At 39.1% G+C, this 17,422-nt stretch overlaps 1 protein-coding gene across 1 annotated transcript in view; it reads right to left on the bottom strand.

The window, feature by feature from the left end:
• Positions 1-17,210, bottom strand: part of STK26 (serine/threonine kinase 26) — a 49,793-nt gene extending 32,583 nt beyond the window's left edge. Inside the window, exons 1-2 of the mRNA XM_014858468.3 lie at positions 17,028-17,210; positions 16,778-16,928 (exon numbers count right to left, since the gene is read on the bottom strand). Of these exons, the coding sequence (XP_014713954.1) occupies positions 16,778-16,819 (42 nt within the window). The 5' untranslated portion in view covers positions 16,820-16,928; positions 17,028-17,210. The remainder of the gene's footprint in view (positions 1-16,777; positions 16,929-17,027) is intronic.
• Positions 17,211-17,422: the final 212 nt, after the last annotated feature.

Genomic DNA, 17,422 nt, shown 5'->3' with positions numbered 1-17,422 from the left:
ACAATGACACTGATGGCACGATGGCGTCAATAGAAAACTATTTTAATCTTGGCAAACACTAAGAATGAAGCAGAGAGATTATAGAATACTCTAAAAGAATGGTCTCTAATAGTTTCAACAATCTAGTATTTTCATTTACCCAAAGCAAAAAACATCATCAGTGTGTATGTTTATGTGTGTCTATGGGTGCAGGGCTAAAAGAATAAGGCTTGTTGTTATTTTTTATGCCCTATCTACTTCTTTAAAAGATTTGGAGCAGTGCATTAATAAATAAGAATACACTTAGAAACCAAGTAAAATGGGATGTGTGTGTGATAGTTAGTCCTGAAAACCTAAGCTAAGAAGAACTACTATAAATGGGCATAAAAGTTAGCTCTGTACTCAGCACCATGATACACCCAACATATATGAAAAATTAGCTTACGTTAACAAATTCGTTACATTAACAAAACAGGGACTGGATTCCAACATCCTCACTGATGATGACTTTATTATACTTATTCCCTTTCCCTTGCATAGGGAGTGCCAGTTCATTTGAAAAAAAATGCCCTAAATATTGTTATATTTCCTTTTCCCAAAGAATTTCAGCTTAGAGAACTCTTCTGCTTTCTGCTATAAATTAATCTTCCCTCGAACTTCGCCAACTTTTCCTGAACTGAAATTTCTCAAATAAATCTCCATCCTACTCTACACCCCACTGTCAATAGCAATTGTGAACTTCCTAATCTCTATTCCTAAAGGTACAGATTGACCAGTTTTTACCCCCATTGACCTGTGCTGAAATCTGTTCGTGTTACCAAAGCAAAATATTTGATAAATTAAATGTTCAAATGAAGGGGAAAATGCTAGTGAAATTATGAGCTATCTAGTAAAATGAGTTGAATCTTCCAATTTTTAACAAATACCATTATAAACATAAGGTTGTTTAAATGTTCTCCACACAACTATGGCTAGGATAATATATTTTATTAGTCGAAATTTATAGTCCTTGTTCATTTAGCAATCAACTTAGCAAAACTATAATTCTCCAATAAGGATAATCAACATCCAGTACCAAATTTGAATACATGCACAAAATCTGATTTATTTTCCTCCAAAAAAACCTGCTATGTAGTCTGTTTGGGAACTTTAAAGGGTCATAGCATTTTAGAACTGGAAGCGACCCTTATAAAATACTTGGCTTTTCTGATTTTATAATGAGGGATTTCTAGCTGGGAATGGGGTGGGGAGGGCAATGACAAACAAGCAACCTCAAGATAGAGACAAATGACAAAGTTCCTTAATTAGTTCTTGAATTGCCATCGCCAAAATAAGCTTGATGAGCAATTCAAAGTAATTAAAATGCTTTGAACAGTGTGCTACCCAAAATGATCTGTGATCTACAACTTCGGCTGACTTGTACCCTATCATTTTACAGCTCTAACCAGGGAGAAAGTACCACTCATCAAACAAATTCTCACTTCCCACCCGAAAAGGACTCAAAACATTTTGAAAAATACCACCTTACAACTCTGTGTGTCTTTCTTGCCTTGGCTAATTTCATTCCTTCCCTTTCTTTCCCTTCTTCCCAACTAGTCTTAAAGCCAGCTCAGCTACCCAGCAACGGCTTTCCTGCCCATCTCAGCAGACTGGCTTAACTCATCTTCCCCAGGAATTTCTGATCAGGCTAGTAGGGAGCCACTGAAAGATTTCAGCAGATGAGTGAAAAAATAAAGTCTGTGTGTCAGGCAGCTCCATCATGTCTGTGAGTAGCCTCGAGTCTACCTAGTGACAAAGGCCAGAACGGCATGATAAAAGAAGGGATGATGTCTGACATTTTCTGGGAAAAAAGACTGATAGAACTTCATGATTAACTGAACATGGAGATAAAGGAAATCAGCCGCAAATGACAAATAATGCCTGGTGGTCTTTTTCTCCTTGATAATTTTGCGATTTACCAATATATGTTTTATGGCTGATGGCACCTCCCCCACTAAATCAAGTAGTTAAGTGGCATTTGGTGGAGCCTGATTATTTCATATGCTATGATCTAATAATTTTAATGCATTTTTGATTACAGTACTATTCTTCTTACTGCTGACAAAGTACCTGAGATGTTAATTGTAGGGTGAAGACACTTATTCAGTACAAGGAGGAAACAAATGTGATTATATCTGACACGTAACATTCTCTATTCACTCTCCTTCTTTAATAGACATGGCCCTTCAATTTAAAATAGCGATAAAAGAAATGAATGCCTTCCCTTACATGCTTGTATAAAATTTGCCCACTTTTATTTTCTTGCTCTAGAAATTAAGAAAAACACACACACACATAATTTACCATTCATTATTATTACCAATGTAACTTTCCATATAATTCAACCATTAAAATCTATGTCTAGAAAACAAAAATATGTCTACCTCTTTGCTATAATCTGGAGTCTTTCCTTGAATCAAGCATTACAATAATGGGACCAAGATACAAGTCAGTTACCTTAATAAAGAGAAACTTTCCTATTATCTTACTGTATCCCCAATTTGGAGCAAATGCTATAAAATGCTTCCTTTCTTTAGATCAGCAATTCTCAATGTGGTTGCATGCCCTAAGACAGGGGTCGGCAAACTTTTCTGTAAAAAGCCACATGGTAAATATCTTAGGCTTAGTGGGCCAGGTACAGTCTGCAATCTCTGTCACATATTCTTCTTCTTTAGCCTCCAACAACTCTTTAAAAATGTAAAAAATATTTTTACTTTGCAGGCTACACAAAAACATGCTGCAGGCTGGATTTGGCCCTTGGCTACAGTTTGCCGACTGCTGCTGTAAGGAATCCATTGTATGTACTAAATGAACTCCTCTCTAGTAGATCTAGAATGGTCTTAGTCACGTGTCCTTCTTGGGAGAATTGAGAAAACATTAACTCAAATCATTTGCTTTATTATGTGGTTCAGATGACAATCCAGGATGAGAAAGGCTGCATTAGATTAACAAAGAAGGTGATCATTATTATTTTCAAAAAGTACAGGCAGTCAAAAAATATTTACCAGGAAGAAGTTAAAATCCAAAATTTCAAAACTTTCCTTCTGTCCAAAGCATAAGCCAAACATTATAGCTTCACTACCTCTTAGTAGAAAATTAATTACACACAGTGGAAAAGCAATTACACACAAATTGCCTCAGTAGAAAATTAATTACACCTAATTCAAAATTTACTTGGAATGAGTACCTGATGCCTTCAATATATGAATAGTTGTGTATGCCTTATCTTTCATAAATAATAACCTAGTCCAGACTCCTGAGCAGAATCCCCAAAGCTCACAGTTTTAGAGCTTAAGGATTCCCTATACAATCCCCTTACTTTACATTTGAGGAGATGCAAGCAGGCATTATTACATAGTATAGAGGAACAGAATACACTGCATTCCTCATTCTAGTAGTTAGGAGGAAATAATTTAGTGTCCTACCAGGAAAAAATAATTAAATTCTCAAGCTCTGGAACCACTTGGTCATATTAAACAAGAATATTCTTTCATAATATACAGATCAAGTTTTCAGTTAAAGGAGTTTTTTTAAAAATCCTCCAAAAATGTGCTTGATCTTTCAATCAGGATCATACTTACACTCTAACTACATGACACACTGTCATCAAAAAATACACACAAGACCAATCATATTAAAATGCTTACAGTTACACAGATGGACCCTCCCAGAGAACTCAGGCATGTGAATGGACAACGGGAGAGACCTGTGTCTAGCCAGGAACCTGGAGAGGGGGCTGCATTCCTGGGAGCAGAACACAATGTTTTGTTTTGTTTTGTATGAGGATATTTATACCTTTTAAACTGTTGGAAAGTTGAAAGCTAACAATAGGATAATACAGTATTTAGCATCCCTAAGCATTCTTAGAAAAAAAAATAACTGGACTACATACTACTTAGAAGTCTTCTCTCAGCCGAGACATAAATCAAGTGGTGCTAAAAAGTCATTAAGTAAACTTATTTTAAAGTAAATCTGAGATGCTACTCAGCCTTGAAACGCTCCAAAGAACTGTTTTAATCATTCCCTGAGGGAGAGTTTTAAGGCCAGAACCTACTGGAAAAGTAACAACAATATTAAGTCCAGTCATTTGAAAGAAAGATTCCTTCTCTTTAGCCTCCCTCCTCCCCCAAAATAACAGTCCAAATTAGCCAGCTGTAACCCAGTGATATCTGGCACTTTTCCTTGTTAATGAAAAGTATTCATCTTGCCTACAGAGGGAAAAAAAAAGGCCACCCAAAATGACTCCAAGTGTCTAGAAACAATTTATTGGCCCAATACACACGCCACCAAAATTGCATATCTTAAACAGCAAAGCAGCTTAAATCACCATCTCTCTGATGTCAGCTCTTCCCCCTGATCTTTCACAAGCTTTCTCCCAACCAAAAGACTCTTTACTGACATTTTCTTGCCATAACAAATCAATTATGTAAATGTAACTTTTATCACAGAAGTCATAAGCAACAAGAAAGAAATGAATTACTATTACCTCCCCAATTTCCTTTTCTGTTAGCTTTTTCTCCTCTCTGCAGAAAGTAGAGAAATTTCCCATTCTAAAAAATAAAGAGAGAATTCTCAACCTTTCAAGCAAAAGACTACTTTTCCCCTTCCTTGGAAATACTGTCTTTCTCTTCTTCCAGAGTCCAACACCTTTTCCCTCACCTACATTTTCTGTTTGCTCATGAGGCAGCAGTAATCCTCTGGTATTATGAAATTCTACCTTCCCTAAGCAGGGTTTACACTGCAGCCTCCAAAACGATGCCTGAACCTCAGCAGATAGAAGATCCATAGCAACAGCGGTAAGAGTTTTTTTCACTTGCTATTACCAGAAATCACAGTCCAAAAAGACGACCATAGAAGTGTCACCTATGCTAAAACCTTGAAATTGATTCATTATTTAACTAGTCAAATCCCACGTTTTCATTTTATGTGTCCTTTGGGAAGCTTGTCAAAGAGTAAAAAAGATCTTTTGGTGACAGTTACCGTTTTTCATGAAGAGATAAATAGTTTAAAAAAAAGCAGCTCTCTGCATACAAGATTCTGCTTGTCACTGAAACAGGGTCCAATGTCCCATCCCTTCCATTCTCTATCACCTTAGAATCTACAGTGTAAAATACCTATAACAATTTTAGCTTCAAAATGAGAGCTTAGACAATGATCACAAGTTTCTGTTAACTACAAGTCATCTGTATACTACCCACATGCCTCTGATTTTACTAACAGGTAAACCGGTTAAATTTATCAAAAGCAGTTCCTTTGATGCAATGATTCTCTATAAGACTATTCTATGGAAGAAATTAAGCAGAGAACTGAGAATCTTGATAAATATAATCCTACATGATGTACCATTCAATTCTAATTCACCAAAACAGCTTAATACTGGTATTGAATTTCATTAAAAGTCATTTCCCATGATCTGCACCCTATATGGAATGGATTGCTCTGAGTCCAATTTCTTGAATAATAATAATAATAGTTTAAATATTAAAAGCAGCAAACCGAACCAGCCATGATAAAAATGCAACATGTGTAAAATCCTGATAACCTTTCAGGTATTTAGAGATAGGTACATATACATATATGTATTTACCTTAAAGTAGATATTTTAAAGGCAATAAATAATTCTATATATTTTTTGTCTAACAAAAATATTTAGCAAATCCATGGATACCATGATTTTTACTGAGTACATAATTTTTACTGAATTCATTTTATACACAGACCTTCTTAAATGACATCGCCAAATCATAATTTTCTGCTTCTTGAACTTAGTGACCGTCCTATCTTTTGCCCATTTTTGTTTTGACAATGCACTTTTCTACTTCTTAAAAACAATTACGTCTAAAATTGGTACAATTCATTAAAAACTAAAGGCAAATGTTGAGTCTTACTTTCTTGAATAGATTAAAAGCGTTTTCAAACACAAAATATACTTCACGCACAATACACGTTGCCTGTGCATATATATCCCCCAACCAATTTTCCCCAACAAAAACTTAATCTACCATCCAGAAAATGAAAAGTGGGTCACAAGAGTAATTAAGTAGCCAGGAAACGAGACAGCTACCACATAAGAGGTGTGAGGTATAAGATAAACATATTAGAATTTTTACACCCAAATAAATTGTATTCCCTAAAGGGGGAGCAAGCCACCTAGAGATTCAAAGACTTTATTCTAATGATAATTAAACATTGCTTAAAATGGTTTAGAGGTACATTTCTACACATGTTTCTTAACACCCTTATTGGTGGCAAATCTTTGACTCTGAAGGATACTTTCGGTTTTGTTGTGTGTTCATTTTAGAAATTGAAAAGAGATTTAGATCCAAGGCTAGTGAGTGAGGTGGGTGATCAGGTTTGCTCACATTGTTTGATGTTGGCAAACTCATTAGGGAGGCCCTATTTGCTTCTCTTCTTTTCAGTTCTAATCCTTTGTTTGAACTAAACTCTGAATTTTCCTACATGGTACTTGTTGGCAAATGGTAATACATTAATCTGACAGGTATAGGGAATATTTTAGAGAGCAGGAGCTGGAGTCAGAAAGGCCATTTAGGAAGTGGTTTGATATTTCCTTAATGATTCAGAAGTAACTTCCTCTCCTCTCCAGGAATTTACATATGTAAACATGAGTTGGTTTTGGAATGTCATGACTGTAAATGGGTACTTTTGACATAATAGCAGCTCAGAGTTATCAAGTATAGGATTTTTTGCAGGGGGTAATAACAGGGTGGGGGAAAGGGATTCTGAACAATAAAAATTGGTGAGATGTATCACAATTGGAAAAAGTCTTAAAAATATCTACCATTGGGGGAAATATTACCACTTACTGGCATTTTATTTCACTTTAGCCAAGTTGCATTTTCACAACTATAAGCATAAATAGATTTCATTTTCTTAATAAAAGTGTTTGCATTTGAAGATAAGAGCATTTACTGAGCTGTCACACCTACCTGGACGAAGGGAAACAGAAGTGATGGGTGACTGAGATTTTGGAAGCTGTAGAACTTAACACAAAATTGAGCTCAGTCTCTTGGAGGGATAATTGAAAATCATGTTATTTTAATTTCTCACAATTTCATCTACTATCTACCTCCATGTAGAACCTCCGATCTCCATCTTCACTCCTGAACAAACCTGTTCCTAATTACTTCTGTTTGGATATGTGGCCAGTGCTTCAAATTGAACACTTGTAAAAATGAACCCATTTTCTCCCAAACTCAGCCATATCTTTGGGTCTTTACTCTCCCATCATGTTTCCCCCCTTGCTATATCCAATGAGTCCCCAAGGTCTGTTAGTCTTCCTTCAGTGGTGCTCAGAGTGCTCCCCAGACCAGCAGGGCAGCTGGGAACTTATCAGAAATGCAAATTCAGAGACCTCACTGCAGACCTACTAAATCAGAAACTCTGGAGATGGGGGGCCTGGCAGTCTGTGTTTTAACAAACCCTCCGGTTAGTTTTGATACCTGCTCAAGTTTGACCATCACTGCCCTAGATCAAACCCTTATCAACTAAAGCCTGGGCGATTACAATATCCACTTATTACATTCAGTGTTCCCCTTCTCCAACCCAGCCTGGTGGGTTGAAAGTCTAACGTGATCTTCTAAAAACAAACAAACAAGTCATTGCTTTCATCAGTTCACTTTCTTGCTGAAAATCTCCTCGTAGACTGGGTTAAAAACAACAGTCTCAGTTTGGCATTCAAGGCCTTTTATAATTTGGCCCTAAGACAGTTCATGGCAATAAGTACCTACCTCAAACGTCTGTTATAGAAGGAACCTTGTGCATGCTTCTCTGTGCCTTTTCTCCTGCCTGTCTCCTACTCTCCTTTAAGGGTCTGTTGAGGGCTGCCCTGCCTAGAAGCAAAGTACAGCAGTGGCAAAAGCACGAGTGCCTAGCATAAAGGAATTCTGTAAACGATAGTTCCCTTCCTTCGTTCCGTCTGCCTCAGACGCTACTACAGCAGTTTCTGTCTCATTTAGGATTCATCACTATTGCTCTGCATTTAGATTTCTAAATGTGCAGGTGTCCAGTCTCTCCAGTCACAGCATAAACTTCTTGAGGTCTGAGACTTTCATACTTTTTGCATCTCAAAGACAGGCATCAAGCACCATGTCCTACACAAAGTGGGCCTTCCAAACTTTGCTGATAATTTTCTAGCTTAAATCACACCTCGTTGTTTTATGAAGACTAAGTGTGTAAAACCATTAAACCTGGATCACCAGTGTCCAACTTGGGAAAGTCCAATATATTACCATTTACTGACAGGCACATAGGAAGGCTCAGAGCTAAGTTCAAACAAAGGATTTGAACTAAAGCTAGAGAAGCAAACAGGATCCTAATTAATGAGTTTGCTAACTGTGCTTCCCATGGGGTCAGCAGCACTTAAAAAGCACACATCTGAAATACGCTTCTTTCCCTGAGGCTCCTAGACACACCGACTGTAGTCTCTTTAACCACAAGAGGTCAAAGTTCTATTTTCTATCACCATACTTAGTAGCATGTGTGCATGCTTTGCTGATTAGTTTCTTTTGTGCTTCTGCTTAAAGTTAAGGCAGGCAGCAGGAAATTGAGACCAGGGAGTCTAGAAACTTTCCCAGCTCTAGCGGGCAGCAATGATGATGAGGCAGAGGCTTTTTGAAGAACTTATGACTTTATGGTTTCTATTGGCTCAGGTCCCCCAAATTTTCTTGCATTAATAACAACCTATGTCCCACCTGATTATCTACGTTGCCCATCCCTTCCTCATCACCCACTGCTGTTATTTACACTATAGTGCACCAAGCAGTAAAGTCCTAGCTTAATATAACATACTGTAAAGTGATATGTCCCGAAGCCAATGGTTTAATGGAAAGCTGGGGGAGGGAGATAAAAAGGCATTACCAGAGCAACTCAAAAATGCATTTTCAAAGAAAAATCTGGATGCGTCTAGATGTCCTTGAAGTATTTCCTCCATTTGCCAAAAATTCACTGCTAGGATTGTGTTACCAGGCACTACTGAAACCTGGTAGAGTAATTCACTAGTATGCTTAGAAATTCCCTAACACATCTAGTGTGGTATGGATTTCAAATCCAGTAAAACTTCATTAAGTTGATACTGGGAAGCTATTTCCATAATTCAAAGCAACTGTTATTCTTCAGCTAGACACTCTATTGTTCTGTGATAAACAAATTTAAAAATTCAATGATGGTTGATTTGAACCTACTTTTTTCAGTCCTTTACATTTTAAATTGGTAGGGTTTTACAGATTTCTTTTCCCCGCTTTTTTAAAAACAGGTGAAAGACGGAGAGGGGAAAAAATACCACTAAGAACACACAATCTCTGTTACAAGGATCACAAAGAAAGGTTGAAAAGCTTTTCCTATAAACATTTTCCATGAGAAAAAGACAAAAACACAGTCCTTGAATTTCCTCAGCAGCACATTTTTGAAGTTACTTGACCAAAAAGGAGGAAAGTGGGCACTTATAAAAGATAATTAGAATATTTTTAACTCTTTCACTTAAGCTGTCTCTAGTCCCTAGGAAGTATGAACCACAATTTTGTTCTAATTTTGCTAGAATATCTAAAGCTATGCCATACTAACGACTAATCTGAGATTTTAGGACATGGATCATTGTAATCCATGATCATATGCTAAACGAAGGAAAAGAAAGGCCAGAGGGCTGCTGTCAGGGGGATGCTGGAACAAGTCCAGAAAAGGCTGAGGGCGAATGTAGCTCTATCCCCAGTCAGGTAAATGCTGGTGAAAGGTGATGGGGAAACAGGCAGGATTAGAGAAGTATGGGTTCTTCTCTGTACTAGGTTTCTGGGTTTCTCTGCATGTGCATGTCAGGTGACCTGCCTGAATTATATGGGATTTGGGGGAGGGACAATAAAGAGGATGATGGGTAGAGTTTCTAAATCCAAATTTGAAGGCATTTTCCTATTGGACAACTCTTCCGATTTCATAGAATTGTTGAGAAGAATCAGTTAGTATCTTTATAAAATGTTTGATTCCTACAAGCATTAACTCAAAGATGTGGTCTCTGCCATATAGCACCTTAGTCTAAAGCGGCAGCAGATGACCAAATGAGAAATGTACACAAGATGAAGTCAAAATTTTAGTTGTGCACACTTTACTGATTTCTGTTCTTTTAAAAGTGAGTTACTTCATGGCATTCCTCTAGAGACATTGTTTTATATGTACATGTGGCAGAAATTCTTTGGGTCTTAATTATGAGAAATGAAAAGGAGTTTGTTGCATCACACCTAGTAATAGTGTTCATTTTTGTTCTCCTAACTCCATTTTCTAGCATCAAATAAAACATGTAAAACCACCACTCTTTCAGGAGACACAACTCAGTCAAAAACTATCAAGCTGTCTGAAATTCTACTACTAGATTTCCTTTTTTTAAGGCATTATTCCCTGTAAAATGTGAACATCCATGGGAGAGGTCACACACTGAGGCATTAATCAAAACCACCTTAATATGAATGAAATTCATCAGTTTCATTTTAGTGTGATAGCTGGGATAGAGAACTGAAAAAGTTTCTTTTACTTATTTGGGTTTTTTTGGTGGGGGGAGAGTGGGGACAGAGGGAAGGGACAAGAGGTTATTTCTCCCAAAGACACAAATTTGTCTGAAATCAGCCCTAGTTACTAGGAAAGCAATGAGGCTCCTTTTTCTCTCAAAACCCTGGGAAGGCAAGGGAATGAGAGCTTCAGTGTGTAGACAGCTGATTAGTTACAAGTATATTTTGTTAGACATATTACATATAATGCATTCAAATCATTTTAGTAAGTATAAAATGTCTACATTGTGCACACAGAAATTAGCCTTCATGATCTACACGAATTAAAGCATTACACAATATATTTAAAGAAACAATGGAAAAAAGTTAGAAAAGTCTAGTTTATACTACATTCATTAGCCAACACTGTTACATATAATTCATACTTAATGGTACAAAGAAAAGTAAAGTACATGGTCCCTTCAAGAAATGTACAACTTAAGTTTGGGAGGCAAGAATAACATATATAATTAGAGAAAATCTAAGGCAGTAAATAAATTGACTGGACTGTCTGCTACCGACAACAGATATAATAAGTGCTTGGAAACGGGTGAGATTTCTGTAGCCTGGAACATTCAGAGAAAGTTCATAGAGAAAGTAAAATGGAGACATTGAAAACCAGGTAGGATTTGGCTAGTCAGTGATTATTGAATTGTAACTAGCATGGTACAACAAAAGAAATTTCTTGGTGGGAAGTAGTGATAACGAAGTTTAGATCTGTAGAGAGAAGCCAGATAACAGAAAGTCTGGAAAGCCGAGCAGAGGACTTTGGGTCTGGCGGCAGGGTGTGTGGTGGAGGGGGGATGGACTTCAACAGAAAAATGTGGGTTATCAAGCAGCAGAGAGGTGAGATAATGACAACGTTTTCACGTGATTAGCCTAGCATTGTTCTGCAGGATGAACTGCCCATATACATCATAACACCTTTTATAAAGGAGCTCAAAATATACTCCACAGATGATACTTAATTCATCCTAATAACATCTCATTGAAGCAAAGGAAATGAAGCTTTTATTATTCCCCATTTTGTAGATGATTTGCTCAAGGTTACTCAATAAATGAAAGGCAGAATAAAAAAACACAGTATCACAATGTTCAATGGTTCCTAAGTACCAGCTAAATTACATTCTCTTATTTTCTATGACTAAAGTAAGGGTGGGACATGATGGACATTTGTCCTCAAGTGCCATTTCTAGACCCTCATTAGTCTTCAAGGCACATGCACTATGATATCCAATTCCTATTTACTCTCCCTACAGCCCCTAGCCTCTAACCCCATACCTTCCAACTCTCCCAGCTAACAGTTGTCTTTGATTATTCTGTTCCAGCTGGTCTTCTGCCATTATTATTAGCATATTCAACATCTCTGTATCAATCACGTACCAACAAGGTCAATGGTTTGAGTTTATTAATGCAAGGCAATGCTTTCCACCTCAAATTGCAAAGCTGATTAGTCCTTTCAGAAGGTATAAAGGAAGTAAGAACTCCACATACTATATTCTGGAACCAAACTGAATTCCTACTCCAATTTAGGTTTCACGATGAGAGTTAAACAGTTCAAGAATTCCCCCCAGTTAACTCCCTCTAGATCCTGATACTGACATATTTTCTCATCCAACCACGCCTCTTAAAGTCACCCTTCCTTTTCTTACAAGCTAATCCTCCATCTATGTTCCTGTCTCACGAGGGCCCTCACTTCCACATATTCTCTCTGGCTTTATGAACCTCTCCCTGGTTGGTGGCTTCCATCCTTCAGTTTCAAGTAAAGAGACTGGTATATAGTAAATGCTCACTAAATGTCTGATGAATGACTAAAGCTCCAGATCTATGTCTTCAAGTATTTGCTGGACATTTTTTCAAGCAACTTTATTGAGGCATATTGATAAACAAGAAATTGTAGATGTTTAATGTACACTATTAGGTGAGTTTGGACACACACATACACCTGTGAAACCATCACTACAATCAAGGTAATAGACATACTGTTCTACATTTTCACTTTGTCATCCCATTGCTACCTCAAACTTCACAAGCCTAGAAATCATTAACTTCCTACCATAATTGGCTCTTCCCCCTGACTTTCCAATTTCTTTCAGATGTACCATAATTTTCCCAGTTCCCCATATTCAATACCACAAAGGCTTTGAGTCCTCCTTCTGTAACTAGCTAATTATTAAGTCTGATAATTATATTTTTCTCTTCACAGTACTAGGCATATAGAAGGCAATCACTCAGTGCAAGGTCCATTGCATCTGTACAGATATGATTGTCCCACTGAAACAGCCTCGGTAGATCAAACTGCCTCAAGTCTCTCAGTTCTCCAGTTCATCCATTCATCCAGTCTTGAGATTTTTCTTCCTAAATAGAACTTTGTTCATTAAATCTCCCTTACTCAGAAATGTTTAGTGGCTAGTCCAAAGGCCAAAATTTCTCCCTAACATTCAAGAACGACCATAATCTGGACCCAATCAAGTTTTCCAATCTTACCCCCTACTGTTTCTCTACAGGAATTCTTCATCAAAGTCCAAGTGATTTTATTCCATTCTCAAAGATTGTGTGTGCACACATGCCTGTGGGTGGGCCCTTCTCTGTCCACATGGCTTTGCTCAGGGCATTTCCCTGCCTGGAAATGCCCTCTCCAACATGGAGCCTAACAATCCTTTGGGGTCAGTTTACCTTCTGTAAGCCTTCAACTCTTCTAGGCAGAAAATTCTATTACAGAGTGAGTATCACAGATTTTCCATTATTTGATATTTCATGAGCTAGATTTAACTCCTCAACAACATTTTAAGATCTTTAAGGGCACAGATTATGTAGTGTACTTCTACATCCTTCCCAGAACCCAGTAAGTAGGTTCACCAATGCAAGGCAATACTTTCCACCTCTTAGATAAAAGTCTTCAATAAAGTGTTCATTAATCCTTAAACTTCATTTCCGTCTCACATCTCAAATAACAACCATTTAAAAAGTGTATCACCTATCACCTTGATCATACTTAAAGATATGTGAAGGCTAGTTTTAAAATTCTTCAGTAAGAACTTTAAAAAAATTATTTCACAAAAGGCATAACATAAAGCATAACAATAATGCTTAGTACTCCAACATTTAACTTTGTTCTCCCACCTACATTTTATGAAAGATTTAACAACCTATTTAGAATACTGTCTTCATAAATACTAATGCAGGTTTTAAGGGGAAATATCTTAAACTCAAGTATGATTTATAACCGAAAACTTCAAAGAAAAAAACATGTTTTAAACCATTAAGGAGTAAATATTTCAGCGGAAAGAAACAGGTTTATTGGCTTATTTTTTTAAACTAGTGCTTTAAATATTTTTCAAGAGTTTAGCTCCTGGTATGGAAAATTCCTTTATATACTAAAGAAGTAAGCACAAATTAAGTATAAGAAAAATTCCTACCCTCAACATTTGGTGTAATATGGCAAAAATGTTCATTACCACAATATTAAGAAATATCAACAATATGAGTTTGAATAACTAATTCACAAGGAAGAGTTTGAACTGGACCAAATCCTGGGTTTTCTTTCGTCACTCCAAGTTTCTTTTCTATTTTAAACTAGTGGCAACAGAAATTTCTTTGTTTGAAAGTCAGGAACGCTGGAAGTCTTAAGTGATAGAACAGGTAACTCAGCTTCTACTTCACGTCTCTCCTCAGGGGGAGAAAAACACTGTGGGTACAGTAATTTTGTTTTTATTTCTGGAAAAATCATTTTTTCCATCAATCTTCATAATTCTCTAAAATAAACTGTTAAAAAGTTATAGGCTGGTCGACCACTTCACCCTGATTTGTGGAAATACTATACATTAATTTCAAGAACACATGGCTAACTCGAGTTTTCTTACTACTCAAAAGGTCTAAAAGTTGCTCCTAACTCCTTAAGAAAACTCTAGGAGAATTTTACAAGCTCTTGGTATATTTCTGCATCTCATCTGCTATATTTTTGAACAAAAAAATAGCAAAAGTAGTCTAGGCTCAAGAGTCACACTGCATGCTATTAAATTTATTTTTAGGGTACTGTACAATTTTAACTGTGGAAAACTTTTGTGTTGCACCAAATGCTTAAGAACCACATCTACTAAGAAAACGGAAATAAGAATTTAAGAATTTACCATTTCATTAAGTTGGAGAAAATGACAAATATTCCTTTCTTCTTTGCTAATATTGAGATGACTGCCCTCCCCAAATTAGGTTGGAAGAAGTATTCGCAACTTTGAGAAGGCATAAACTGAAAAGGCAGAATTTGACATTTAAAATATGTGATTCACATTCTAAGCCACCTTAATTAAGATTTAAAAATTCAAGTGATAGGGAACGCAGATAATTAAAAAGCAGGGAGCAAAAAGAAATACTGAACAGTAAGCAGTTCCTAAACCATAAATCAAATAAAACAAATCAAATAAGGACCAGAAACCATATAAATCAAATAACGTCAAGACAAATGAAATAAAGACCAGAAACCATTTTCTCTTCAACACACAGGTTCCCTAGAACCACAAACTTGATGAACTGGAGGCACTCACTCTGCTGACGCACTGCACGTATGCACGCAGGAGCGCGTACACAATGGAGAGAGAAACATGGAGACCCTCAGAGACAAATTTTACATCTGTAACGTTCTGCTCTCCACATGATGAAGAGCACGGTGGGAAAACTTTCGCACTTTCTTCCACACCAGAAAGAGCAAAACTGTAGTTATTATTGCAAACTATTAATTCTCTTGATACAATTAAAGGCAGGGCTGAATGAATGGGGTGTGGGGCAGGATGGATGGGAGAAAGAGGGAGGAAAGGATGGTGAGGGGGGCGGCCTTAGAAAAAAGTTTGAGGCATTCTGCAAAAATTGAATGGATTAACCTTTTAAAAAGCCCTAATATTTCTCATTTCCCCTTTTCCCCCTCTCTTCTTTATTAAATACACACCGACTTCCTGGGACTGAACACAGACTTGCCCCATATTCAGCGAACAGGCCCGGTGCTTAGACACACGGGAGTCATAGGTCAGATATATGTCTGACACAAATGGTCCTTTTTTGGGAAAGTATTTTTAAAATCACTGTTTTGTGGCCATGCATAAAATGTGACCAACTGCTAAAACAGGATGAATTCCATGCATCAGTTAGTAAATTGAGGCCCCAATGCATAGTGCTTTGATTTCTACTAGAAACATAAGCTGTCTGTTTACTACTCTAAACATTTTTTCTGCACTTGAAAAGTTTGCTTTCACAGTTTTAGAAGATAATGAGGGACTGCGGCTTTAGTATTTCTAGCCTCTGACCTATTCATAAATGGGTTGTTTAGGCTATCTAGCAACGGAAAAAAAATGTGAACGCTTAAAAGTTAGTAGACTTGGATAACATTTAGTAGATAGCTTGAAATGCACCGATCTAAAAACATAACAGCATAAAAAGTGTATGGACACAGCTTATTTCTTCTTTAGTAAAATGAAAATATAACGAGGGGCTGGGTAGATCGCGAGTAACAAATTGGGTCCCATGCTGTAGTCCCTTGTCCAGGACAAAAAGCTTTCTTTAAGTACATTCAACAGTCATCTTGTGGGAAAGGCAGGGGGAGGGGACCGGGGAGTCATCATCTAGGCGACTGTGACATAGGACCCTGCATTTCTCACGCCACACTATGGGCTGGGCCAGGTGGGGGAGCGAGATACAACTTTGCCCTTCAGAAGCAGCACCAAAAGGGGAAAAGAAGTCACCTCGCTCTTCGCTCTACGCACACAGGAAGAGCCCAATTCAATGCCGCCACCACAGACACCCTCTTGTCTTGCTCCGGCCCAACTTGTGTGTGTGTGTGGTGGGGCAGCACGACTGGCGTTTTACCCCACGAATTCCGAGGCACCTCCATCTCTCCTAAATTACGTCCTCCCACTCCAATCCCCAATCGTTTCACGCTCAGCAGGCGCAGGTGTCTCGCTCTGGCCTATTTTTATAAGCCCCCGCCCCCCATTCCCACCTCGTTGCGCGCCCCAGTCCCTCCCCGCCTTCCCAGCGCGGGGCACTACCTAGCCTAAACGCCAAGAAACACTTAGAGCCCTCTTCCTGGGTCACCTGGCCAGAGCACCCGGCCCTGCCTTGAGGGGAGCCCTGGGGCCGCCTCTCGTCGCCGGTGCCCAGCTTGGAGCGCGCACCGGGCTCCCGGGCCGTCACGTGGGCGGCGGGGGAGGCCTGGGCTTCCTCACCTGCATCCCGGGCACTTGGACAGCCACCGGTGAGTGGGCCATGAAGGCGACTGCTGCTCCACACTGCTTCGGCGGCGGTGGCGCCTTGGGCTCGGACTGGCTCCTCCTCCGGGGGTAGCTCCGCGGCCCTCCCTGGCTTTTCGACCGGGGCCTGGAAGGACACACAGAAGTAGGGTTACCGGGCTGGTGGCGCGTAGCTCGAGCTGGGAGGTGGGCAGTTCGCGGCGCGGCTCCCTGGGACTCAGTCTACCTTTCTGGCGCCCGCCCGGCGCTGTTGCCGCCGCCTCCGCTGCCGCTTCTCCTCCTGAATGCGGGGCGCTGTGTGTGGCGGTGGCTGGGACCTGGGCTCCAGTGATGCCGCTTGTCTGCGCCTCGCCGCTTTAGGAAGAGGAGGTGGAGGCGCCCCAGCAACCCGCCCGCCCGCCCGCCTGGCCCGGGAGGCGGTTGGGGGCGGTTCCGCCGTTGGCCCTGCCCCCGCCCCGCAGCCGGGCGGTGTCAGGAGAACTAAGGCTCCACGCAGTGAAGGGGTTTGGCTGGAGTTGCTGGAACCTGAGAAGGGGGAGACTCTCCCGGCACATGGAGATGAGAACCTGGGGCCTGGGGAACCTGGAACACGGCTCGGCCTGGAGAGAGAATGGAAGAGTT

This window comes from Equus asinus, chromosome X (genome assembly GCF_041296235.1).
Source record: "Equus asinus isolate D_3611 breed Donkey chromosome X, EquAss-T2T_v2, whole genome shotgun sequence".
Lineage (NCBI taxonomy): Eukaryota > Metazoa > Chordata > Mammalia > Perissodactyla > Equidae > Equus > Equus asinus.
Note: the sequence above shows the minus strand (reverse complement) of the source record. Positions and strands in the feature narration are given on the sequence as shown.